We start from the raw sequence: 26,729 nt of genomic DNA on the forward strand, positions 1-26,729 counted from the left end.
CCAAAAACATTATCAACATCGTTGTTAATACTTTTTTTTTTGTAAGACCACAATATTGCCATTACCACCATCATCATCATCACCGCTTCGCACTTTTCCACAACATGCAAAAAGATTCAAGAGTTCAGTGTTCCTTTTCCATACTACTGACAAAATCTTCTCCACTTGGTCTCCTGTAGGAATCACAACTTGGCTTACATTTACATTGCCAGTACAACTGAAGGTAGATTGAAAGAAAAACAAACAAAAAAAAAGACATCAGAAAGAGAACAGAAGTTGTAGAATGAATGAGTGAGGAGAAATTCATAGCCTTATGCCATGTGGCTCCTGCGGGAAGATGATAGGAACGTCATTCAAGCCCTCAGTGCTGTGAACTATGAGCCGCTATCTGACCCTACCGCTAACAGCGTTAGGTTGATATAAACAGAGGTTTGTTTTTTTTTAAGTTCCAATCAGAAAATGACAGTAGCTACAGATGGGTGCCAATTCAGGACCTGAACGTAGAAAGAACACTTTAACCTGCGAACGAGGACAGTCGGAAAACAATCGAATGTGCTTCTGAACCAGGGACTAGGTTCGAGTGGGTCCTGTACACATCCAGGACTGACGTTTACTGCAGCCTCAGACTTGATGTGAAAACACACTCCCAAGACCGCAATACACTTGTTTTTTTTTTTGTTTTTTTTTGTTTTGCTTTTTTTCTTTGTTTTTTCGCTTTGACATCAAACACTATTTGTTGCAAAAAAAAAAAAAGAAACAACAAAAAACGTTTAATCTCACAAGTGCTGCACCTGATCTCCGAGTCACTAGTTTTGAGATCGTTTTATGGCTTTGGATTGCTGATCGTACAGATTGTTGACTCGTTTTAAGCCTAATTTGCCGTTTGTAGCAAAGACCTAAAACTTGAGGACAGATTACATTCTCGGGCCTCCAGTGACGATATAATCAGAGCCACGACCGAAACTCAATGAAAATTAAGGCATTGACAGAGAAACAAATGCCGGATATATACCGAGCTGCCCGCTTTTAATCTACTCCCGAGTCGCAGGACTGTGGAAATCTGGAGTCAAAAAGGTGTCCACTTGTGGAAACAGTAATGTGGGCAAAAAAAAAAAAAAAAAAAAAAAGCCTCCAGGAAACATGGACCTCGCTAAAGCTGATGTGTTTGGGGGTGGGAGGGGGATGAAAAGGACAGAATAAGTCAAAGAAGGGATGGCTGATCAAACCATCAGGCAAGAACAGATTGGATAGGGTCGACATTTTTTTCTTTAAAATCAAGATACATTTTATTTCTTTTTCTTAAAAAACAAACATTACAAAAAAAATCTGAATAGAGAATTAGAACAATAACCAACAGGAGAAAAACATTCATTTTTTAACTCTGAAAAGAAAACATAAAGACAAAAGAAAAGAAAACAAAAACACCTCTTTCTTAAAATAAAACGGTTTCAGGATGCCTGGCACAAGGGCTTGAGTGTTCAGAAGATGCTGTAGCCATGCAGGGAATAGAAATTGCGTGAGTTTTTTAAAAGGAGGTTATTAGAAAGCCTGATGTACAACAACAGAAACCATTTCACAAAGGCAGCTGATGGGCTTAGAGGAAAAATACAAAAAGTACCCCAATGAAAATTTAAGTGTGTATGCAAAGGCACACACACGCGCGTCTTCTTGAAATGTGCAACGGTGGCAGTCTGACATGTAGCGAACACAGCAGCCGCAAACTATGTAGATCAAAGTGTCTGAAGGAAGCGGAGCTAGCTTTAAAAAGAATTTAAAAGACGCTGCTCAAACTCAAAGAACCGTCTAAAACAACCACCTGGTGCCAAAAAAGCAAACCAGAGAGGGTGAAGGCTTGACCGCTGCCTGCACGTGCTCACTCAACGTCATGTTGCAAATACAGTGCTCAACTTACCGACACATATCAGTAAAAAAAAAAAAAAAATAGTAAAGTGTGGCCAGTCATGCCTGATAACCGCGAGGAGGAAACAAAGATACACAGCAGTGAAGGGGTTTGTTCACACTCGGGACGGATGCCTGCTAGCGCTGACAGTTTTCACACGAAAATCCAGAAAGGATGAAGAGAAAATGCTAAGTCCTTACATATGCTGTACAGCCACAGGAGCACTATGTCCAAGCTGGAGGCAGCGAGAAGGAGGGGGGAGGTTAAAGAAGCACACCAAGTCCAAACCACTGAGCCAGGCCACCGGCACAAACCAAAAGAACCAAAAAAAAAAACAAAAAGTCTAAACGCAGAGCAAAACAAAAAGAAAAAAAACAAAACAACAAAAAGAAGAACAGAAAAAACCCACTGAGAACAGACAGAGAGAGATGTGGAGGATGGGCTTCAAATGGGTACCATCTTCTAGTCTTCTCCAGAGGGTGCCTCCTCTTCTGAGCCATCCTCCTCCTCCTCGTCCTCCTCTTCCTCTTCTCCTCCTGCGGCCTCCTTTGTCTTCTTGGGAGCTGGGGAACTCTCCTTCTTCTCGGGCTCCTCCTCTTCCTCCTCCAGGGGACTCTCTGGGTCCTCCTCCTCTTCTTCCTCTTTGGGTGAGCTCTTCTCCATCGCCTTGGTGCTGGGGCGCCCCTTCCCCTTTCCTTTCATTGGGCTGGGGGTCACTTCAGAGAGAAGGACACAAATCAGTCAGTGACTAATCGCACAGGTAAATGCACACAGGCGGGCTGCCATGTAACTCTGACTCACAATGAGGAATATATTTAACACTGGTCGGTACCCACTGCTCTGCACTGGCACACACCTGAAGCAAAGGTGCAAAGCAAAGGCAAACCAATTCATATTTTCTGTTTCCATTTCTGATCAGGATCCACTCAGTGACACATTTTTGCACCATCAACCTTAACAAGTACTTGTTAATGTACATTGCATATGTGTAGTCCTGTAATAGCCTGCTGCAGTATTTCTGTCAGCAAGCAGCGACTTACTTTTATTTATGACTTAATGTCATTATCCACATTCATATTTGTACTTTTGGAAGAAATGAGCACTTTTTCCCTTTCACAAGACAAAGATTCAGATAAACACAGAGGGATGTGATGCTCACTGAGTGAGCAGTAAAGTGGTGATGTGCTGTAGTTTCATCAAGGTGGATTATTCTGAATGTGCCGGGTTGCACAAACTTGATCCTGACAGGAAAGTTTTTCTGACAGTATGAGGAACGGAGTGTGTTTTTTTTCTCCTGCATTTGTCAGGAAAATTTTGTTCAGCTCTCGTTTTAGAGCACACAAAACACGATGTGCACGACTATTCAATTCAATTTTATTTATACAGCGCCAAATCACAACAACAGTCGCCTCAAGGCACTTTATATTGTAAACCCTACAATACTACATACAGAGAAAAACTTAGCAATCATATGACTCCCTATGAGCAGCACTTTGGCGACAGTGGGAAGGAAAAACTCCCTTTTAACAGGAAGAAACCTCCGGCAGAACCAGACTCAGGGAGGGGCGGGGCCATCTGCTGCGACCGGTTGGGGTGAGAGAAGGGAGGGCAGGGTAATGACTAGTCGACTGATCGCCGCTATTGTCACTAGTACTCGACGCACTCGTTATTTAATCTATTTGTTAACATTTCCATTGAAAATGCTACAAATCGCCGTGTCCTAAATGTTACGTAGCCATCTGCCACCAGATGGAGCTGCAGCTTATTATCGTTCATTATTTTGAAGGCAAGAAATAAGACACAAACAGTGGAAATTAGGTTTCTTAGAAGGGTGACTGTCCTCTCTCTCACCGATAGGGTTCTGAGTTGAGTCATTCAAGAGGGGTTCAAAATAGCACTGCTACTTGGAGATGGTCACCCCCTGGGTCAAATCCTAATGGGACATGCCTAGAACACCTCACCCAGGACTCAATGAAAGGATTATATTGCTTGGCTGGCCCGGGGATGCCTCCGTGTTTCCCCAGATAAGCTGGACATGACTGAGGGGAAGGCTTGGGCTTCTCTGCCTGCAACCCAGCCTCGTATAAGCATTTAAGATTGTAACTTTTGAACAGGATTCACAGCCAGCATGTCAACTTACTTAACATATTAATTTAATATTCTGACAGTTTCTAAAATAAACAACTTGGGTGTAAAAACTGAAGGTTTTGTGTGCTCAGAGATACACAGATATACAGAGGGAAATGTTGCAGCTGTTTGAAAACTTTGTGGGGGAAAAAAAAACACTTGGAAAGTCGTTGTTTCCGGTTTTGACTACTTCTCTTCCTACATCAGCATTTTTGTGGTTGTACTGTCTGAATGGCGGCACCTATCGTCCAGGAGAATACTGCAGTGACCTCCTGTGACTGCACAATGAAGTTACGGTGAGCAAGGAAGCCACGTCACAGGCATACTGGGACCCATCTTCCTGCACCTGTATTCTGATTGGCTGCCTCACCTGTGGCCTTTAGCCGTGGCTTGGGGCTTTTCTTCTCCTTGTCTGTCCGTCGCCGTCGAATCACCTTCTTGCCTCTCTTCTTGGAGTGACCGTAGTCGCTGTCATCGTCATCCTCCACCATGAAGTCCTCATCGCTGCCAGACTCGTCAGCTGCAAACAGGACACAGAAGAATCTCAGAGAGCGAGCACAGAGGGTATCCAACTGAACAAGAGTCACTGTTTACATACATACACAGCATGCCTGGAATATTAAAGCCTCCCCAGCTTCAGTTTAAAACAAAAACCATTTCAAACACTGAGGTACTTTAATGTCTTCATCCATTTCCAGTTCCAGTTAATACCATGATAGCACTGCGGCTTTAGAGGATGATTCCATTTCCAGTTTGACTGTTGTGGCTCTCTGGGTCACATCCAATTTGCAAGACTTGGGAGTCTACTGATATCACAGACAAGTGATACCACAGACTATACATAAAAGATGGGAGTAGTGACCTCAGCGTCACCTATTGATTAGCAGCGTCCCACCAAGAAGCAAACCAGGCATTTTGAAACTGAGGGGTAGGTCTGCATGTTCATGATCTAAAGACTTGTCGATCCCAATGTAGCTCTGCCCCCAAACTCAACCTGCTTTATCGTTCTACTAGAAACATACAGGGAGCAAAAACACAAGACTAAAGACTACTAAAACTAGTAATAGAACCAATTAAGTTATGAGAAAAAAGCTTACTGAGCTTAGCTTAGCTGACAAACTCTGGTGAGTGAAAACAACTTGAAGTTCAGTTTGTAAATTGTGGAGATAAACACGCTGTTGAACATTAACCTCCAGGACACAGGAGTTATAATCAAATGCATTGTTTATGTTAGCAGAAAGGGACCAAATATTGTATCTGGGTGTTTTCTAATGCCTCCATTTTCCCATCATGTGTATATGTTGTGGAGAACACAGTGAATTAAAGTAAACACCCGGCTATTTCCAGTGTGAATACCTGGATAGAGTGAGGTATGTACAGTGGCTTATGTGCTGGATGAACAGCTAGATGAATGGTGTCTTGTTTTTGTCAAGCTTTTGAACTGCATGGCTTCCTGTACAGTTTCAAAAGAACCAAATCGTTCCAGGCTTCAAACAAAAGCATCACTAACACGATGGTTTATCTATGGTTTAAAGAGGCCAGAAAAGGTGCATGCATGCTCACAGTATGAGTACTATTGCCACGAAGAATGGAGGCTATAGATCAAACTAAAAACCAGACCTAAAGTCTGAAAACAATTACTAGTCAAAATACCATTTAAGCTGTGATAAAAATTCATACTACAAAAACAGCTCACTGTTGCCTGTGTCCTAGCAAATGAAGATACAGGTACATTGTTTTTAGTGAAGACATGAGCTGCTGTATCAAAGTGTGCTGTGTTCTACATACGGTCCATGTAGGGCTCCTCTTGATCTTCATGTTCCTCATCCTCGCTGCCTCCATCTCCCAGCAGGATCTCTCTCTGTTTGGACACGGCCTTTGAGGCCGCCTGACGCACTGTACGCTTTCGACTCACTTCCCTGTCGTCATCGCTGTCATCTACACAAGAACACACACAGACAGTTACACAACGACTCAGAGGATGATGGGTAAAACAAACAAGACAAACGGAAACAGTGCCTTAATGCTGCTCTGTATAGTGCTTTTATTTGATCTCCGGTATCATGCAACTTTATTTCTATTCAGACGTAGATCTTTCCACTAATTCCACAACAAATCCTCCACATCAACTGGTCATAAAAAACAAAAAAAGGACAGTTCTACTGTCCCATCCCATCATTCCTCTGCGAGATCAGCAAAAACCAAAACAGCTGCAGCCATGCCAGTGCAGGCTGGTGGTTAGCATGCACCCATTAACAGTGCCATTGTGCTCGACTTGTCGCGTGCTCAGATTCTTGCAATTGGGCTCATTGCGCTGTGGCCGCCGCCGCCGGGTTGAGGACACGAGTGCATAATCATGCCGGCTATTCCCGCCATTTTAACGATATTCCAGCTCAGGAGCTCAGAGACCGCTTGGAACAGTTTGAAAACTTCAGCGTTTGTGCCCCCTCTCCAAAGTCTTAGCTTTGGTATTGACTGTCTGATTGGCGACACCTATTGTCCAGGTAATTACTGCAGAGGCTTCCTGTGGTTGCTGCGGTGAGTGAAACGACCATTACAGCAGGTATATTGTGGCCTTTAGGCGGTGCCATCCACCCTCCATGATGTATACCGAGTGCCCCAAACACAGAAAACTTATTACTGCTGCTGTTGAGGAGTCACTTCCAGTATGAATACCACAAACGCAGGCTACCAGCATGAGTGCACGGTTCACATCCATACTGTAACTAATGAACATACGTGAGGGGATACTGCCTAAACAGCTTAGCAGCAAAGCAATACAACACAAACACAACATGTACAACCCTGATGTGTAATGAAAAGTCACAGTGGAGCATTGCAGGTAAGCCATTTATGCCATGTAGGACATCTGAAGGCCCACATTGCTGGCTCCACTGCACACGCACACACACAGAGCTCTCTGTGTGTAACTACTCACTTGTTTGTTGATGAGGCAGAAATATAAAGGCTGATTTAAATCAGCAGCATAAAGTTGCTCCGCTATAACTAAAAAGTGGGCAGCAGATACGAACAGGATATTGTCCGGACCATCAATTAATTAATTAATATATTAATTACAAATACCGATATGTTGTCAGTATTTATAATCGCAGCTCAGCAGATGACAGTGACTGATCAGCCTCGTCCACCGTAGCTTCCATTCACAGTAATAATAAATCACAGTGTCGGGGACCGTTGTAGGACAGCAAACGCTTCAATCAGTTGAAAGTGTGGGAGGAATAAATGTCCAGGAGAGCACATCCAGTGCTCTCGAGCTGTGGTGGGCTGAGTGAGATATCCTCCAGCTGGATGTGTAATGTCAAGCGATCGATGTCAATGATCTCTTTATCGTTTAAGATAAAACCACGAGGATAACATTGTGGAGTCTCCTGAAGCTATAACACACCGCCATGGCTACACAGAACAAAGCTGATAAACTGACATCCGCCTCGTTTGGTCACATCTAAGAATACAGACAGAGCACAACAGATCAAACTTTAGACAGTTTTGACATTTTAGCTGCCAACTCCTTTGTTTCTTTGATGCGGCTAAAATGTATAGCGCCACATCTGAAGCTCAGACTACAGCCTGTTTCTGAGAGTTTAAAAAACTAAACATAAAGGTAGAGCTGGGCGATAGAAAGATAACGATATGTATCGCGATATAACTTTTACTCGATAGAGAAATTAAGCTATCGCGATAGACCTCGCCGCTCTTGTCCTCTTAAAAAAAAAAAAAAAAAAAAAAGGTCAGCCAATCCAAATTAAGTAGTGCAGAGCCGAACCAATCACAGCCGCAGCGTCACGTCGCGTGACTTGTTACGTGCAGCACAAGTGCCAAGCCGCACGTGTGTTTGTTTGGGAAGCAGCCAGCGGGTAATGGAGCCAGCGCGTAATGGAGGAAATGAGTGTGCCGACTAGAAAAATCAACCGAGCGTGACCGAAGAGAAAACAGATGATGGTTCCAATGCCGGAGAGATTGTCGAACGGAAGAGCCATAGAAGTTCCGTAGTGTGAAGGTATTTCGGCTATTTCAAGTCTGACAAAAAACAGAGTAGCATGCACTGTAAATTGTGCCGAAAGCAAGTCTGGAAATACAATAAACTGGTGCATGCGTCACACTGTGCGCCACGTTATTGTTTCGGTGAAATGAATTTCTACAATACTGTTACTGTTAATTCTACTCTCTGCAGTGTTTAAATGCTTACATATACACACAGTTACTGTCCCTCCACACATACGACTCGGTTCTGCTTCTGTGCCCCAGCTTTGTTTACTTTTTCCCACCGAGGCTTCTAGACTTCTGATTGGCCAACATTTCTGCACGGTTAGGAATCTAGCGCCACCTGCTGCTTTGGCATGTTCATAGCAGCGTTTTCCTTCATTTCTGCCTTTATGTGTGGACGGGATTATTTTTAAAACGAAAACGGAAAATCTCCGTTTTCAAAAATACCCGTGTACGTGTGGACGTCGCCTCAGTCTCTGACTGGAAGCGCTAATTCGTCATTCGGCTTTTGTCAGACTAAAGTAACTGTTAAAACTGTTTGAAAAGCTCAGCTATACAACAAGGAGAGATTGAGAATTTCCTTTTAGTTCTCAGTTTATTTGATATTGACAAAAGTTAGTCAGTTTTGTCTGTTCTTCTGTAAAACAAACTAAGATTTATTTTTAGAATTAATATTTTGTTTCTAAGTGGAATTGACAATTTAGTCTGTTTCGTTTGTTCTATTTTGAAACTTAAACGCTTTAGCGGCTGCCTTTTGTGTAGTTTGCAATATTTGCCTTTATTTATCTGAAAAAGTCTCATGTTCCTTAAGTACATCTACCCTGTTGAACTTATTATGGGAAATAAATATTTAAATAAAAACAAGCTGCTGATTATTTCACATTTTACTTGTGAGCAACGGCACATTTAAATCTTACAAATATAGTTATTTGGCTTATATCGTGATAGATATCGTTATCGCCTGAAATGAAAAAAACATATTGTGATATGAAAAAATCTCATATCGCCCAGCTCTACATAAAGGTAGAGCTTTTTACCAAGAATGAGGCTCTTGGTTAGTTTTTCCTTTAGACCAGTTACCAGGCGACCAGTAAACAGTCCATGACTAATATCAATCTCAAAACTATGACTTATTCCTTGAGTGGTTTTGTTTTCTCAAGAAAACACTTTGTGGAAATGTTAAACACATGTGCCGCTCTCAGAGGTTGAACCTTTTTTACTCAGAGGGTCGACGAGAGCTGAGCAAATCAAAATCATGTGCTCGATCACTCAAACTTTTTTTATTAGTCCTTTATTTATCCAGGTAAAAGTCTCATTTCCAAGAGAGACCTGGCATTTAACAGATAAATAACACCTCAATATCTCCACCTAAACTCTGATCCAGACCTACCTCGATGCCACAGTCTGGATCAGAGCTTGTTGGATCAGTTAGACCACAAACACATTGACATCAGAACGTTGTTTCTTCCTCAGCTGTCATTAAGTGATCTGAATTTTATGCAGAAAATGAGGAAAACCTACACATTTACCGTATGATTTTTTGATATGATTGATTGCTTGTTTTCCGACCACTCTTGCAAAGGTTTGCTGGTCATTATTTGATTTGTTGCATTCTTTTGTTTATAAATTAGCATAATGCCAGTTGAAGCCCTGAGAGCATTCCCAGATCTTCCCATTCTCCATCACCGCATTCCTGAGATTGCGAGCGCATCATCATTTGCCCCTCTTAGTCAATCTGACCGTGTGTGTGGATAACACTGTCCAAAGTAAAATTCCATATACAACAAACAAAGCTGATCAACATTAAAAGCTGCATACGTCTTCAGTGTTTCATGCTGCCAGAGTTGTAGCAGAGAATTAGAAGTAGCCTTCAAACAAACTTGCGTTACCTGCAGCCCGTTTTCTCTTCGGCCCCCGCTTGCTGGGCTTCTCCACCTTGGCTTTCTTTCCCTTTTTCCCTCTTTTTTCTTCATAGTCACTTCCTCCATCTTCATCCTCCTCTCCAAAGTCATTGTCTTCATCATCGCTGCCAAAGTCATCTTTAGTATCAACACAGAGGAAGTCAGTGAGCGTTAATCAAACTCCAGCTGTTTTCAGAGAGAATCAACCTTTTTCATGTAGCTCAGACTGACTTACCTGCTGAATCATTTTTGGGTTTGGAGAGCTTGTCATCAGAGTCCTCACTGGGGAGCAGAACAAGAAATAAACAAAACAGTGTCTTCAGGAAAGGCAGCCAGGAACTCTTCAACAAGACAGACTGCAATGGACTGGCATGGATGAAATAATATGGACGTAATGTGCTGAGGACTGGTCTGAAAGATGTCCTGATGAGCTCCAGCCAGTGTTACTCTCACTGATTCAACATTATTCATTCAGTGGGAAGCATGTTTCATTTTGCCTACTGTTGCATTACTGAGTAAAAAATGTAAAAATACAAAACAACCATTTTCTCCTCTATTCAGTCTCTCAGACTTGACTAATTTATTCACATAACTGTGATTTTATCTGCCAAATAACACACCAACATGCCGATTAAACAGCGCGATAATCACACATGATAGAGAGAATAAAGGCCACCTGTGGTGGGCTGGGCCACAGGTGGCAGCAGCAGTAAGAGACTGAGCAATCAGCACTATAACTGGCACTTGCTTTGATATCCAAGAACTATTAAACAAATTCATAAACGGTGCCAGTGTTTGTCTCTGGCACAGTTAATATCCTGCCACTGAGCTCTTTCACTAACAAAAATATGCATATTCTGATATCCTGATTTTTCCTATGTGTCAACTACATGATACACACAACATGTGATGTACTTTGTCCTCCCTTCTTCCAGCCCTGTATGAAAAACTGATAACTGTCACCTGGATCTCTCCTTTTCAAACATATATTAAATCAACAATTTATTTGAAAACAAAGGCACTGCGCATGCGCGTTTTACTCCCATTCTATCGCGATATTTCATTTTCCTATCGTTGCCTAACATTATACCGGTATTACCGTGAACGGTATAATATGGCCCAGCCCTACATCCAAGTGATAAAGTGTAAAATTGATCACAGTGTCTGACGCTGAATTAGAAACTGTAACCAGACACAACAATCCTACCAAATCTCCACTTAGGGCTCACCTGTCATCTTGCGAGTTCTTTGAGCGCTTGTGCTCACGAGGGGCTGGTCGCACCTTCTTCGGCTTGTCGTCACCATACTCCTCATCTAAGGAGAAAGCGCACTTTTAACCTTTAAGACACACAACTCAATATCATGCTAGCAGCTCTACAAGATACCAGTTAAGACATCACAGTGCTTTGAGTTAAATGCTAAAGTCACCACCCTAAATTACTCTCAATGACTTCATTTTTTTTATTTTATTTAACCAGGAAGATCCCACTGAGATTTTACACAAATTACACAATTAAACAAAGGCAACAACACACACACACAAATAAATGTAAAATATTCTGGGGGGGGGGGGGGGGGGGGTTAATAAATAAAATAAAATTCAATTAAAATGACGAGCAATCTAATTGAAACAGTTGCATGTTATGGAACTGGCCTCAAAGATTCTTAGTTCTGATTTAAAATCACTTAATAAATGAATTCTGTTATTTTTTTCGTTGTTCTGCAGCTCGTTCCAAACAGAGAGTTGCTAAATGGACTAAAGCTCTTTTGCCAAGTTCAGTTCAGGCAAATGGAACAGAAAGCAACAAGTAACCATGCGGACGAAGAGAATAATGACCAGCATGTTTCACTGCAACCAGGGAACGTATATAGGAAGGCAGCAATCCGAGTATTGCCTAATATATAAAACCATATAAATGAGACTGACTGGCCAAAGCAGGCCATCATACCAGAGGGTATAACTCACGGTGGTGAGTCTGAAATTTACGGTTCGTGCTGAACCTCAGAGAAGCATGAGACACAGTATCAACCATCCAGAGACACTGAGCAGAAGCATTCATATATAGAATATCTCCATAATCCAGAAGAGGCAAAAATGTTGCAGCAACAAACTGCTTCTTTGTATTAAAAGAAAAACACTACCAGAATAAAACCAGCTGTTAGGCTCAGTTATTGCTAGCTTGCTTATACTTAAAACTAACAGAAGACCATTAGTTTTGTACTTATAGGATGGACAAAAATGGGCAAATGAACTTTGTTCATCCTTGTTGCTTTGGCTGGATATCGCAGTAACGATTGGTCAGGAAGGCAGCCGTACCCAGCCACCTTCTCGCCCCATGAGCCAAACCAGCACCTGAAGTTACACTTTGCCTCAACTTGGAAACTTGGACCATGATTTTCTCAGGAGACTGAATATCTTTTAGATTCCAACTGATGAAGCATTTTAAAAACCAACGTTGATATTTGGGGATTTAAAATCTGATATCTCAGCTAAAATTCTGTTTACTTTCAGACACAAAACTGGAACAGATTTGTCAAACATTTGTTCTGCAGAGGTATTTATTTACTGGTCGACACAAAGTAAAGAGAAACTGTGCGCATATAAATGTACCAAAACACAGTATCGCCTCACAGGACAGGTTTTTTTTTTTACCTCATACTTTTTACCTTAAATTGTGTCATTACTGTGCACTGATGCTAAATATCTATAGCAGAGACTAATCTGTACATTGCCCTTGTGTCACTCCATTTGTAATGAAACACATCTGAAGCCTCACTTACCTGCGTCATCAGACTCGTTGAATTGTGAGTAGTTCACCACCTTCCTGTTCCTGTGAAGAAGAACACACTGCATTAGATTACATTAAGTTACTGCCATTAGGGCTGCCACAAACGATTATTTTGATAGTCGACTAGTCACCGATTATTTTTGCGATTAGTCGACTAATCAGATCATCATCCATTGGACGTACAGCGTACAGCTTATTGCACCAGCAGCATCTGCTCTTATATAACTATCATTAGCTTACAGCTTTAAGTGTTTGTGCTAACTAAAAATAAAGACAAGATGGTAGTTTATTAATTTTTAATGAAATTTGCAGATTGTTTCGGTGAAGTTTAATAAACTCCTTGCTTTCTAAAATATAACAGGACACCGGAGTATATTCTCCAGCGTCTCACACTTCTGATAATCAGCTGTCTGCTTGACAGTTTTAGCTGTGCAAAAACTATAACTTTAATCTCAGCCAAACCGATTTACTCAGGAACAAATAAAACACTGAAAAAAGCCAAACAATAACATTTTTAAGTTATCTAAGTGACTTATATATATGTTTAACCTGACTAGCGAAAGACGGCGGTGGGTTTGAAAACGATTTGCCGGGAGTCCGGTGTTCTCACGGCTCTAGTTAGCCTTGCCCCCGCCTAGCTAACGAGCTAGTGGGTAACAGACGTCTCCGAAAACATCGGAGCGCTTTTGAAAATATGTGGTGTCTTGATAAACTGAGCAGATATTTGAGGTTTACACAGCTACATTCAAGCCTGAAAATATGTTAAACGTTTATTTTGTGACCCAGAAAGAATAATAAGAGTAAAGTTAAAACTAACTAGCTGCCGCCATTGTTGACAGCTGCGCTATGAATTCTGGGACACAGCTTCTTCTTCTTCGGGGTTTAACGGCAGCTGGCATCCTTGTACATGCAGTGCTGCCATCTTCTGTTTCAGTCCGTTATTACACTCTTAAATCCTACTACCGGTACTCATTCCTGCGTCCTTTGTGATCTTACAAAGCTTCAAACGATGCGTCGGCTATTAAATTAGTCGTCGACGATTTTAATAGTCGACATAATCGTGACTCCTTTGTCACGTGGTGTGAGCAGAATCATCTGCAGCTCAACGTGGCAAAGACCAAGGAACTGATCGTGGACTTCAGGAAGACCAGGAAACACTTGACCCCTGTTTCAATCCAGGGGGTCAGTGTTGACATTGTGGAGGACTATAAATACCTTGGAGTACACATTGACAATAAACTGGACTGGGCTAAAAACACCACAGCACTTTACAGGAAGGGCCAGAGTCGTCTCTATTTTTTGAGGCGACTGAGGTCCTTCAACATCTGCCAGAAAATGCTGAGGATTTTCTATGAGTCTGTGGTGGCCAGTGCGATCCTCTATGCTGTTGCATGCTGGGGGAGCAGGCTGAGGGTCGCAGATGCCAACAGACTTAATAAACTGATCCGTAAGGCCAGCAATGTTGTGGGGATGGAGCTGGACTCCCTCAAGGTGGTGTCGGAGAGGCGGATGCTGTCCAAGATAAAGACAATGTTGGATAACACCTCCCACCCACTCCATGACATGTTGGTCAGTCACAGGAGCTCGTTCAGTGAGAGACTGAGATTACCGAAAAGCACCACTGAACGACACAGGAAATCATTCCTGCCTGTGGCCATCTCCCTGTACAACGCATCCACTTAACACACTGTTTGCTGCTACAGCTACACATGTTTCTTTTCCAAATATTTATTTATAAGTGACTTATGTATGTATGTATGTATATATATGTATATATTGTACTATTCTTAGTTAGTGTATTGTCTGTCTTGTCTTAATGTTGGTTTAAAATGGAGCACTGTAACAAAAAATAATTTCCCCCAGGGATCAATAAAGTATTCTGATTCTGACTAGTCGACTAATCGTGGCAGCCCTAACTGCCATAACCCGATATTAGACAGTGTAGACTAGAGTGCAACAAAGCTATCATATGTAATGTCCAGCAGTTCAGGTGGTGCAAGTGGCAACGTGCTGGCTGTGTATGAATGTCTCGATCGTATTATTTGGTACGAGACATAAAACGCCTTCCAGCCAGGGGGCCCTGAACTGGACACTGGTCTACCTTCTACAGTTACAAAGGCTAATTGGGCCAAGTGTATGGGGGAAGTCTCAGTGACAGTATTTGACTGCACTTCAGGTAACACGCCCTTTGGAAAACTGAAGAGCAGCACTGACCAAGACAAACAGACAGTTCAGGTTAAAATCATTGGGAAAAAATTTACCCCTGAATTAGGGGTGGGCAGTAGAGCAGGGCGATATGACCAAAAATATTTATCACGATATACATTTGAAAATTTGCGATAATGATATAACTGACGATATAACTGACACTAGACAAAATACTTTACAACTCCACAACTTTATTAGTGCAAAAAAACCATCAATGTATTTTCACTTAAACAAGCATCTGTTTTTTATGTGCATTAAAGTTATATAAAAACGTAACAGTGCAAATTCCTTGCTGACAGTTTAACCAAAAGGCATTTCCAGTGGAAACTGGCTGACATATCCTGAGCATAAACATGTATAATATCCACAAAACTTAAAAAGAGGTTATACACACACAATACGGTAATATTATGTTGAAGCACAGTACGTATCACTCCGCGAGGCGCCTGCCTACGATAGCCGTAATGCTCCGACAATCCATCAAGCGGTGCGGGTTCGTAGCTTAGCAAAGTCGTACTAAAACATTTGACAGATTTTCGAGCGCCGTGTACCACAGAAAATTGTTTCGAGGTCAGTAAACACAACCAGAATTCATACATAAGGCACACGGGATTATAAGGGGCTCTGTCAATTTTCAGAAAAATCAAAGGGTTGATTTTAAGTGTGCCGTATTTTCCAAACAACATGGTAATAACGACGGCCCGCTAGCAAGCTCTACCAAAAACAGTGCTTTGTTGTGTATCTGACAGACGAAAGCTAAACCAGTTCCACACCACTGAAGTTGCAGCATTTTTACAAACCAATTCTGGTTCATCCGTTTCATTTAACAATCCGCTTTCGCTCTTCTCATTCTACGTCGCCGCCATGTGCGTATGTAAACATAGGCACTGCGCATGCGCGTTTTACCCATATTCTATCGCAATATTTTATTTTCCTATTGTTACCCAAAATTACACCAGTATTACCCTGAACGGTATGATATAGCCCAGCCCTAGGGGGCAGTATAAACGGTATACGGTAGAAACGATATAAATCTGGCCAACGGTAGAGATTTTGACTATACCGCTCTACCGCGATAGCGCATGTTGATGGGGTCATCAAGCTGTGCCTGTTTTGGTCAAAAGCATTGCAGCGGCTGCAAACAACATCATCTGCTAATTATGCCGGGCAACAGTAAAAGCAAAGAGACGAAGCAATTTTGGAATATGAGGAAACCTGCGCTCCCTCCACTTCCCTATCATTGATTCATTAATGTTGAATTCTCTGGCAGCTGCTCTATTCCCATGTTGTTGCAGTATATTAATGACTAACCTCGTATTGTGGATGGATTATTTCAGTTGTTCTCCTGACTGAAGTTTGATCCGTTTATAGCATCCTGCCATGCAATTGCATTTGTCCCTAACCACCAGAAACCCTCACTTAACTTTTATCGAGTGGAAAAAAGTTAGCGTTCATCCTCCAGCTTCACTGTGTTTATATTATGCTAACATTGCTGTGTCGCTAGCAATCACGTAGCACATCATTATATACCAGCTAGCCAGAGGTGTGGACTCGAGTCACATGACTTGGACTCGAGTCAGACTCGAGTCATTAATTTTATGACTTTAGACTTGACTTGAAAAAATGTTCTAAGACTTGTGACTTGACTTGGACTTTTACACCAATGACTTGGGACTTGAATTGGACTTGAACCGGTTTACTTGAAAAGACTTGATATTTTACCCCAAATATAAAATTTAACATGCATATTATATAGAGATTGAAAATGTGACGTCATTCACGGGTAGAACCGCAAAGGATTCTGGGAACTCGTGGCAAGAGGTACTAGCCCACACAGGCTTTCAATTGAAATCAGTCACACAGCGATAAAAAGAAACACAAAAATGTCAAGAAGCTGTTGTGTTATTAACTGCAATAGCCGGTCGCATGACAGCCACGGGAAGCCGACGGGTAAAGAGATCGGTTGTTATCGGATTACGTCGTTGAAGAGAAATTGTTCGAGCCATGTTTCCGAAGTAACAAAGAGGCGACTGGATTGCAGCCATTCAAAGATCAAATATAACGTCCCAGAACACTCCAGCTCACAGGTTAGTCTGCTCCAAGCATTTACACGAAGGTCAGTGTTTTTTAGTAGTTAATGCGTCATTTTTCTTAACATAATTGGTGATATAGGTTACAAGCAAGTCTGGCGCTGAACAGAAATTGTTGCGCTATGCTCCTTTGTTTATTGTGCATAAATAGTGAATTGTCCTGACACAATATTGCGTTTCGCTTCTGCTATTATGGTACATTGACAAAAACATATACTTTTATTCACAGGATAAAACAGGTTTTTTGTATCACTAATTGCCCAGTACGATTACAGCATACAATATTATTGTCACTGCTACATTTCTGTGATGCTACCAGAAATTATTTCCACTGCTAATTAATTACCATTGAGCTCAAAGGTCCTATTAATAAACGGTTAACGAATGTGTATTTATGACGACGATTTGTGAGACTGGTAAACTTATGATATGTACGATGGTCTTTCGTTCTACACGGTGCATTTCAAGGTCCTGCACCCATTCGTCGGTAAACTGTACCTGGACTTGTTGCAGTGACCTGAAGTTACTAAACTTCATGAGTGTGTGCACTCACTCCAAGAACCGTATGATTATAAATATGCATATAAATATGCTACGATGAGATCATGACTTCATCTAACTAGCAAATGTTGTCCAGGCTACGTTGGTGATACAGTTTTTTTTAATGTGTATGATATTTTTGTCATGCGATTTTAAAGCTGGTCCTACAACCGCATCCAAGAATAACATGCAGCTTATCTCAGAACTGTCGGTGAAAATTATTCTTGGAGCTAGGTTTAATTGAGCTGCATTTTAAAGAGGTGCAATTTCACAATTTGTGTATATTTTCTAAGTTCACTATTTTGTCATGTGTTGAGAAAAACACAGATTTAAAAATTACATGGTCTAATATTTACATTTAGCATATAACTGCAACATTATTTTTTCGTTTTTTTTTTTTTTAAAGACTCGAAAGGACTTGAAATTCAAAATTTCAGACTTGTGACTTTACTCGGACTTTTACACCAGTGACTTGAAACTCGACTCTGACTTGCCTGACATTACTTGAGACTTGACTTGTGACTTGAGGATAAAGACTTGAGACTTACTTGAGACTTGCAAAACAATGACTTGGTCCCACCTCTGCAGCTAGCCCAACTTCAGTAACCCTACAAATGTCACTGCTGTTTAGTTTTCTGTCTTCATTTATGTTTGAAGTGACAGCAGAGCTGTACGTTTTAATTTGTTTCAGAAATCACTCAGTCAGAACATGCTATATCATGTTTAGGTGGAAGCTAGCGAGCTAACTTCCCGCTAACTTCTAACTGAATTTAATAAATTCTGTTTTCATGGATGCCTGGATGTTAAACTTAATTGTTACACCTGGTAAAGCAGCAACGCTGATCATTTTATTACAGATGAAAGAAATTAGACAGTTTTTAACTCTCAGTGATACCGTAGTGTTCGTTTGACTTTGGGACCTGAAACGGACGGAGTTGACTACGGCAACTTTCCCAGAGCAAAACAGCAGGTCTGTCCTGAATAAGATCAGCAGTGGGATTTTGCCTTTTATTAAACCGGTAATGTTACTTTGGTGAAACCTAAAACGGTACAAAATATGGATACAGCAAAACAATGTCACCAACTGATATTAGAAATCTTGTTTTGAACTCTCTGAAGATTTTAACAATGCCATCTTGGTGTTTTGAAACCAGATGTGAATGATAATTGGCCAGTGCCTTGTCAATCAGAAGTTTCTAACTAATGAGTATACCGTTGATACACAGTATTACCCTGAAACACGGTATGACTAAGTATTACAAAGCGGGCTTGATATTTTATTCAACACAGCCTGAAAATAGTAACAGACCACAAACTTAACAGGAAACTACTTATAGAAGTCAAATCAGAAAGCCGTTTTCAAACAGACAGGGCGCCAGTATACCCTGTGCATTGGTCACTTAGCTCGCTGCCACGTCATCATCACACAGTCACCTGTATCACTGAGCTTCTGTACTGGACCATCATTAACATGATGAACACTGACACAATCGTACTGTCTTCAATCCAGCTGTGACGGTCGTGGTACAATACGCCAGGTTACAAAAATGAAGCGGGGCACGACTGACTGAAGCACCTCAAATACAGTGGTGCACGCAACGTGATGTAACATCAAAAAGATCAACACATGCTGACTATAAAGGGTTGGCAGTCTTTTTGCAGCAACTGTATCTCCCCCGGTGGCCATTTAAAAGAATGCAGCTTTTATACTGCCTATGAGTAAAACTACCAGCTGCATTAAAAAAAATAAAAAAATTAAAAAAGGAGTGCAGCTAGCAGTTCATACAAGAATTAAGGCAAACTGAGCTCCAGTGTAGCATAATGTGGCATAAGTATAATGAATATCAGACTCAATCTCATGTTAGCATACAAGCACAGATGGTAGACAAAGAATAATTGCTACCTCCACTAATCTACAACAGAACCAATTATAATTTCAGTGATAAAATAATGTGCTCATAAACAAGCAGTGTTAAGATATAGATAACCACACAGTTTATTAGGCTAAGTAATTTGACAAAGCTGCTACAGAACTGGTCATTTGATCTGACTGAATTGGCATATTTAATTCAATTCATATGACGCCAAATGACAACAACATTCATCTTGAAGTGTTTTATATCGTAAAGGTAAAGACCCTAAAATAGACTACTCCTGTAAGCAAGCACTTGGTGATAGTAAGAAAGAAAAACTCCCTTGTAACAGGAAGAAACCTCCAGTAGAATCAGGCTCGGGGGGGACAAATCACGATAATAATAACAGTCAAACACCCTGTACACAGGCTGACAACCCTGGCTGCTGGTGCTAGCAATGCTGACATTAGCAATATTTCCAAATTAATCTGACACTGTGTGCGCAATGTTATGCACAACGTTAGATTTTGTTTATTAAACAACCAAATTAACAGTTGTAAACAGCTCTTAATTACACAGAATAGCTCTCCTGACTTTACTGACAGCTTTCGTTTTCTTATGGTGTTTTTATTCTCGCCACGTGACCCACCGTGGGTGGCCCGGGACGACTTCTGACGTCACATCATGTAGCATGCACCACTGCTTTTGTGGCCATCTGACTTGCTGTGCGCCTCTTAATTTTTAGAATCTGGCACATTGTGCCATTGTCGTCACAGCTGGGTTGAACACACAAGTGTACAATTGCATCTTTTTTTTTTTCTTGTAAAAACACCATTTTAATGATATTCCAGTTCAGGTTACGGCGTAGGTCAAAGTGTAGTGTATTTCCAATCGAACCATTTTCTATGGTTAAATTCTGTAGCCCAGTAGGTCGAGAAAATGTAAAGCTATGCTGCCGAGGTCTAGGTGGAGCTCTTGCCTCCCCTCCAAAAAAAAGATACATGAAGTTGGCTATATTAGAGTTAACTGATAAAGCCTCGCTACCAAAGCAATGCATCACCATATACTGCAGTTGTAGACACAGCGCAAGGTACCACGCTTCTCACTAATATTTAAAACATTTGATTATCAAGGAATGTTATAGTCTCATGCAATTATTCCTTGTTACTACTAGTTTAAACTACTAGTAAATTATTGATCAGGAGATTTGAGCATTAAAAACAATAGCATGAGTAACACAAGCAACATACCTGTAAAGAATGTGTTCAAGATTTTTTTGGGTGGTGCTACGCAACAAAAAGAATATTTTTAAGGTGTCTGAGGTATAGCTGTGCTTCTGCTGACATGGCTTCTAATTTCATTTCTATTCAAACAGAGTTGGTAAAGTAGGCTGCTATCATTTCTGGCAGACTGTAATGTAATGTAATGTAACACACTATAGGCACAAATAATTGCATTATGTTAAAGTAACACTGTCTATGAATGTTACAGATGGGCAGAACTGACAGCGCCTGCAGCATAGCTCCCATATTAATGTATTATTTTACTATTAGCCACTAGGGCTGCCACAAACGATTATTTTGATAGTCGACTAGTCACCGATTATTTTTGCGATTAGTCGACTAATCAGATCATCATCCATTGGACGTAAAACGTACAGCTTATTGCACCAGCAGCATCTGCTCTTATATGACTATCATTAGCTTACAGCTGTAAGTGTTTAAGGTGCTAACTAAAAAATAAAGACAAGATGATAGTTTGTTAAATTTTAATGAAATTTGCAGATTGTTTCGGTGAAGTTTAATAAACTCCTTGCTATCTAAAATATAACAGGACACTGGAGTATATTCTCGAGCATCTCACACTTCTGATAATCAGCTGTCTGCTTGACGTTTATTCAGCTGTGTAAAAACTATAACTTTAATCTCAGCCAAACCGATTTACTCAGGAACAAATAAAACACTGAAAAAAGCCAAACAATAACATTTTTAAGTTATCTAAGTGACTTATATATCATGTTTAACCTGAGTAGCGAAAGACGGCGGTGGGTTTGAAAACGATTTGCCGGGAGTCCGGTGTTCTCACAGCTCTAGTGAGCCTAGCCCCCAGCTAGCTATCGAGCTAGTGGGTAACAGACGTCTCCGAAAACGTCGGAGCGCTTTTGAAAATATGTGGTGTCTTGATAAACTGAGCAGATATTTGAGGTTTACACAGTTACAGTCTCACCTGAAAATATGTTAAACGTTTTTTTTTGTGACCCAGAAAGAATAATAAGAGTAACATTAAAACTAACTAGCTGCCGCCATCGTTGGAAACTGAGCTGGGCCGCGCTATGAATTCTGGGACACAGCTGCTTCTTCTTCGGGGTTTAACGGCAGCTGGCATCCTTGTACATGCAGTGCTGCCATCTTCTGTTTCAGTCCGTTATTACACTCTTAAATCCTACTACTTATTCCTGCGTCTTTTGGGATCTTACAAAGCTTCAAACGATGCGTCGACTATTAAATCAGTTGTCGACGATTTTGATAGTCGACGTAATCGTGACTAGTCGACGTAATCGTGGCAGCCCTATTAGCCACTGTCGCTAGCCACCACGTTAATGAGGATTTAACAGGCAGCTAATGTAGCTATTGGATGGCAGCTAATAGCTAACATTAAAATGTACAGTGGCAGGTTAGCATTTATTATAACTCTGTAATGCGTCAATGTTGGTGAAAATGGAGCTTTACAAAATTCCTCAAAGTTTTTTTAAATGTCAACTATTGTTCATGTGTTTAGCTGCTAGTGAGGGGAGGGGCTGTGTGCCTGAGTATCTGCAACAGTGCTGTGTGAAGCTGTCTCGGTTGAGGGACAACACTTTTGTAAATGAGTATCTAGTCCAACAGTCATTTTTAGTATTGACTTTCTGGCAACCTCAATAAAGAACAAAATGCAAAAATCTTAACTGCAATGACTTCATCAATGGATCTGTGGAAGTGTCTAATCGAGTTGATTTTATTTTATTTTTTTATTTTATGTGTAGAAAAAAAACAAACAAACAGAAAAAATATGCTATTCCCAGCAGAGCTTGCCCAAGGTATCAAATGCCCTTTCTATGTAACGCATGCTAATTATTTGTTTTGCTTTTTTTCAGCATGAAAGTATTTATGTTCCTAAAGACATTTTGTCCTGTTCTACTGGTCGTCCTCGTGACTTTAAAATTATAACTCAATGCTTAAACATTTTTGAGTTTTGCTTTTTTTAATCGTTTTGAGAGCACTAGTCTTTCATCCTTTTCAGGTTTTATGTTGGCGCACATTGTCCCAAATCTTTCACAGTGCAGCACTCTTAATTCTTATCTCATGTATATATCTCATGTATATCTCATGCACATATCTTTCTACGTAGCACTTTTTAATTCTTATTCCTACTTTTATTTTTTCATGTCTATTTAATCGCAATTTATGACAGTATGTTTGCACTGAAGCACCGCAGCAATTTCCTAATGTTGTAAACCTGCTCAACATTTGGCAATAAACCCCTTTCTGATTCTGATTCAGTTATATGAGGCAGCCCTGCAATCCATCACTTACTGCCAGACAATGACTATATGGCATGTAACATTTGGATGGCGCACATGTTCAAGCTTTGTTAAGTAACAATTCCAATAAAGTTTATTCAAATGTGATTGCTGTGCTCTGAGTGTTGACAAAAAGAGTAAGGCAGTGTTATTTTGTCCAAAGTTCATTGACTTCACCTGTCTTAATCGACATGTTTAGTTTTGTTTTATACCTGTTGAGGGCTCACGTACAGACTTTGTGTTTAGCATGTAAAAAAAGAAAAAGTAAATATTAAAATCCTACAAAGCATATTTTAACATTGTTACGTTCTTAGTCTAGGCGTGTCTTGAACGCAACAAAAAAAATACCTCAAGACATTTTAAATCCAACTAAGCCCTTATTTTTACAATTTATTTTAATGCAATGCCTTTAAAAGCTTATAAACTCTGAAAGGCAGAAACCCTGTTTTCTCAACCCGAATATAAGATTAAGAAGAACATTAGTTAATGTCGGATTTCTTTTAACTTCACAGCTTTTTTTAAAAAATAAGGAGTAATTTTCATACAGTCCCTAAATATTCACCCAATTGTCTCTGCGAGAATGACCCAGTAAAAGATTCCATGTTGTCGCCACAAAATTTCGAGAACTGAATTTACATTAGATTAGCATTAATGTGATTTACAGTAAAAAGGCATTTTAATCTGAATAAAAGGTCTGAATGCACCTCGTGCGTTATAATCACAGCGGGGATCTTGCAATGGGGATGGGGGTTGGAGGGGGTGTGGTGACTTCTTGTAGTTCTCCGCCTTCCTCTGACATCAGCCAGCAGTGTTAATTTACTGCCAGCTCTGTAAATGTAGACCCGCTCTCAGTGCTCTTTTTTCCTCCTCCCCCAACAACAACGACATTTTCGTTGGCTGACACCATTTTTAAAAATGTTCTCAAAGTACGAAACCCCCCCCCGAAATGCGATGTAATGGCGACTACAACACGACACTCATAGTCTGCGCGGTAACAAGATCAAATCCCGAGGCCGACCACCACCTCCTCCGGAGATTTTTTTTTTTTCGTGTGGGGGTGTATTGGCGTTTCTGGAGCCTACCCTGGATGAATGGGTAGCCATATTCTCATTCTCAAACAAAATGGGGAAAACGTTATCTGACCTGGCTTAAGTAAGCCGTAAAACGTAGCTGGTTAAATCACACCGACTAATTTTCCGCTTGGCCTACATAGCAGCCAACAATGCACATCATGGATCCGTTTAAAAGCATGATAGACACGACACGGCGGCGGGCTGCGCGTATCTCCACACAAGACATGGCGAACAGTCCACAGCGCTGGGATCCATATTAGAAAAAATGAGGGTGCACACGCGAGAAGAGAAGCGCACATACACACACGCATGCACACATTCCCATTATTTTTTCATGAAATAAACAAATTCCCAGTTCATAAAACACAACATGGTGGAGACGTGCACGTTATCGGCTACGCCAGGCGCCAGCACGGGGTCGTTATTAACTCGGAGAGAGCAGAAGACATATTTAGCACACCTACCTCACTGGTCTTGACATTTTGCAGGAATACTGTGGAGGTTAAGGATGTGAGAAAGGGGGAGAAGAAAAAGCACAGGGGGGGGAAGGAATATAGATTCCCGCTCTGCAAAACACCGAGGGGAGTGAGGTTGACGCACAACTCCACCGTCCGAGCTAGCGCGTGAAAATAAAAGTACGGCAGCCAGTAGTCCTCCTAACGCAAAAATTCTTATTTTTTTTTTTTTTTTTACCTCCAGCTACCTTCAAAATGGTGAATAAAACAAACTGAAACTGCAGCCTGTGCTCAACCAAACTACGCGGCCTTGAGGGGTGGGGCCTCCCCGGCAAGGCCCGCCCCCCAATGAACCATGAGAGGCGCAGCGCGGTGCTCCGCTGCTGCCATTGGCTGATTTAAACGACGACTTTTCTTCTTCTTGGACATTTTAGCTGCTCATCAGAGCATTTTTAGCATATAGTTCCCCGCCTCCGTTAACAGGCTCGGTTGAAATGACACTGTTAAGAAAACAAAAAGAGGCCCTCAGGTTGGATACATACATTCAATTCAGTGTGGGTCCCACAAGACCATAAAGCAACGTTGCATCAATAGGTTATAATGTGCATGTATGTTCATATGAACATATATCGTATTTCACTAATCTCTTTGATGTGGCTGTTACTAAGACAAGCCTTTCTCTCCTCTGTTTCACCTGGCAGACCGCTGCAGCATGAAGCGCAGGTAGCGGTTGCATTTATACATTTTTAGCCCACATGTCAGTTAACATGTTATCCCTGTCTCAGTAAAAGAATTTATACTGCTGTGCATATGTTTCATTCTCAGACTGCTGTGAGAATCTAGTAGCCTCCTGGATGTGAAAACAGATTTCTTCTCCAAACTACTAAATAAAATCCACTTTTATAATGCAGACTGAGCCCTGATAAGCCTTTCTTTTAGGTTCTTGTGACTGGACTGGGCTGTTCGGGCTACGTTTAATAGCCGTGTTTCTGACCTGGGTTTATACTTGTTGCTGACTGCTCCATTTTGGTTAAAATTATGATTAGAAATATTTTTTTTTCCTGCTATTCAAAAACCAAAAGTAATGTTATTCTATTCTTGTTTAGCCTCACCAGTTAACACCCCCCCCCCCCAAAACAACAACAACAAACAAACAAAATTGAAATTACCTCAAACTATTAGAATATTTCATTTGATTTGACTAAATTACTGTTCAAAAAGTTAAAATAGTGTGTATCTCTCGGTCTAGTTATGTACATACAACCACAGTCATGGGGAAGACTGATGCCTTGACCAAGTTGTCCAGAATACAATCGGTTATTTTACAGATCTTTGCTGAAAAGCATTGCTGTTCACAATGTGCTGTATCCAAGTACATTAATGGAAAGTTGTCTGGAAGGGAAACGTGTGATACAAAAACAAGACAGATGACCGGAGCCTTGAGAGCTCTGACAAGAAAAATATATTCAAAAAGTTGGGGGAACATCACAAGGAGTGGACTGAGATCCACCGTACACAGACATCTTCAGGAAGCATTCGTAACATCAAGCTGCTCCTGAACCAGAGACTTTAAAGGTATCTTGCCTGTTGCTTAGTGGTCCAAAGTCCTTTTTTTCAGATGAAAGTAAATGCTGCATTTCATTTGGAAATCAACATCCTAGAGCAGGGGTTTCTAACTCCAGGCCTCGAGGGCCGGTGTCCTGCAGGTTTTAGATATCACCCTGGGTCAACACACCTGAATCACATGATTAGTTCATTACCAGGCCTCTGGAAAACTTCAGGACATGTAGAGGAGGTAATTTAGCCATTTAAATCAGCTGTCTTGGTTCAAGGACACATCTAAAACCTGCAGGACACCGGCCCTCGAGGCCTGGAGTTGGACACCCCTGTCCTAGAGTCTGGGGGACAGTGGAGGGGCACATAATTCAGAATGTCCCTTCTAGTTCTCATTGATATTCTTCACTGGTATCAAATCTACAAAACAACAAAACAGAACCAAAAAAGGCTTTTAACAACCTGAATTACCCACCATGTATATGATTTGAAATAAAATCAGAAGCCAACTAGTGTTATCTAATTAGGGATTGTCCTCTTCATTAACACACATCTGAATGAAGGGCACACATGCAATACAGTGACAGCCCATGTACATACAAAAGCTATGATGAATTTCTGTTTCTGTTTTCTTGTCTGTATTGTAATGTTTTTTTTTTCAGATATTTGCTGATC

The 26,729-nt window shown here is 41.0% G+C and overlaps 1 protein-coding gene across 1 annotated transcript; it reads right to left on the minus strand.

Annotated features, from left to right (window-relative positions):
• Positions 1-2,281: 2,281 nt before the first annotated feature.
• Positions 2,282-24,858, minus strand: nucks1a (nuclear casein kinase and cyclin-dependent kinase substrate 1a). Its single transcript, XM_026169026.1, has 8 exons — positions 24,510-24,858; positions 12,715-12,764; positions 11,163-11,247; positions 10,169-10,215; positions 9,922-10,071; positions 5,816-5,965; positions 4,398-4,547; positions 2,282-2,616 (listed from the first exon to the last, which is right to left on the minus strand). The coding sequence occupies exons 1-8, from the start codon at positions 24,524-24,526 to the stop codon at positions 2,363-2,365; spliced, it is 903 nt and encodes a 300-aa protein (XP_026024811.1). The 5' UTR covers positions 24,527-24,858; the 3' UTR covers positions 2,282-2,362.
• Positions 24,859-26,729: the final 1,871 nt, after the last annotated feature.

The sequence above is a fragment of the Astatotilapia calliptera genome, chromosome 5, assembly GCF_900246225.1.
Source record: "Astatotilapia calliptera chromosome 5, fAstCal1.2, whole genome shotgun sequence".
Taxonomy (NCBI): Eukaryota; Metazoa; Chordata; class Actinopteri; order Cichliformes; family Cichlidae; genus Astatotilapia; species Astatotilapia calliptera.

What these genes read in the sequence shown, in the direction of transcription:
- nucks1a (XM_026169026.1), bottom strand. An exon ending in AAGAACTCGCAAGATGACAG is followed by an intron (nt 10,216 to 11,162) that starts GTGAGCCCTAAG and finishes TCTGCTCCCCAG; the next exon opens with TGAGGACTCTGATGACAAGC. An exon ending in AGAGGAGCCCTACATGGACC is followed by an intron (nt 4,548 to 5,815) that starts GTATGTAGAACA and finishes TCCTGTTTGCAG; the next exon opens with CTGACGAGTCTGGCAGCGAT.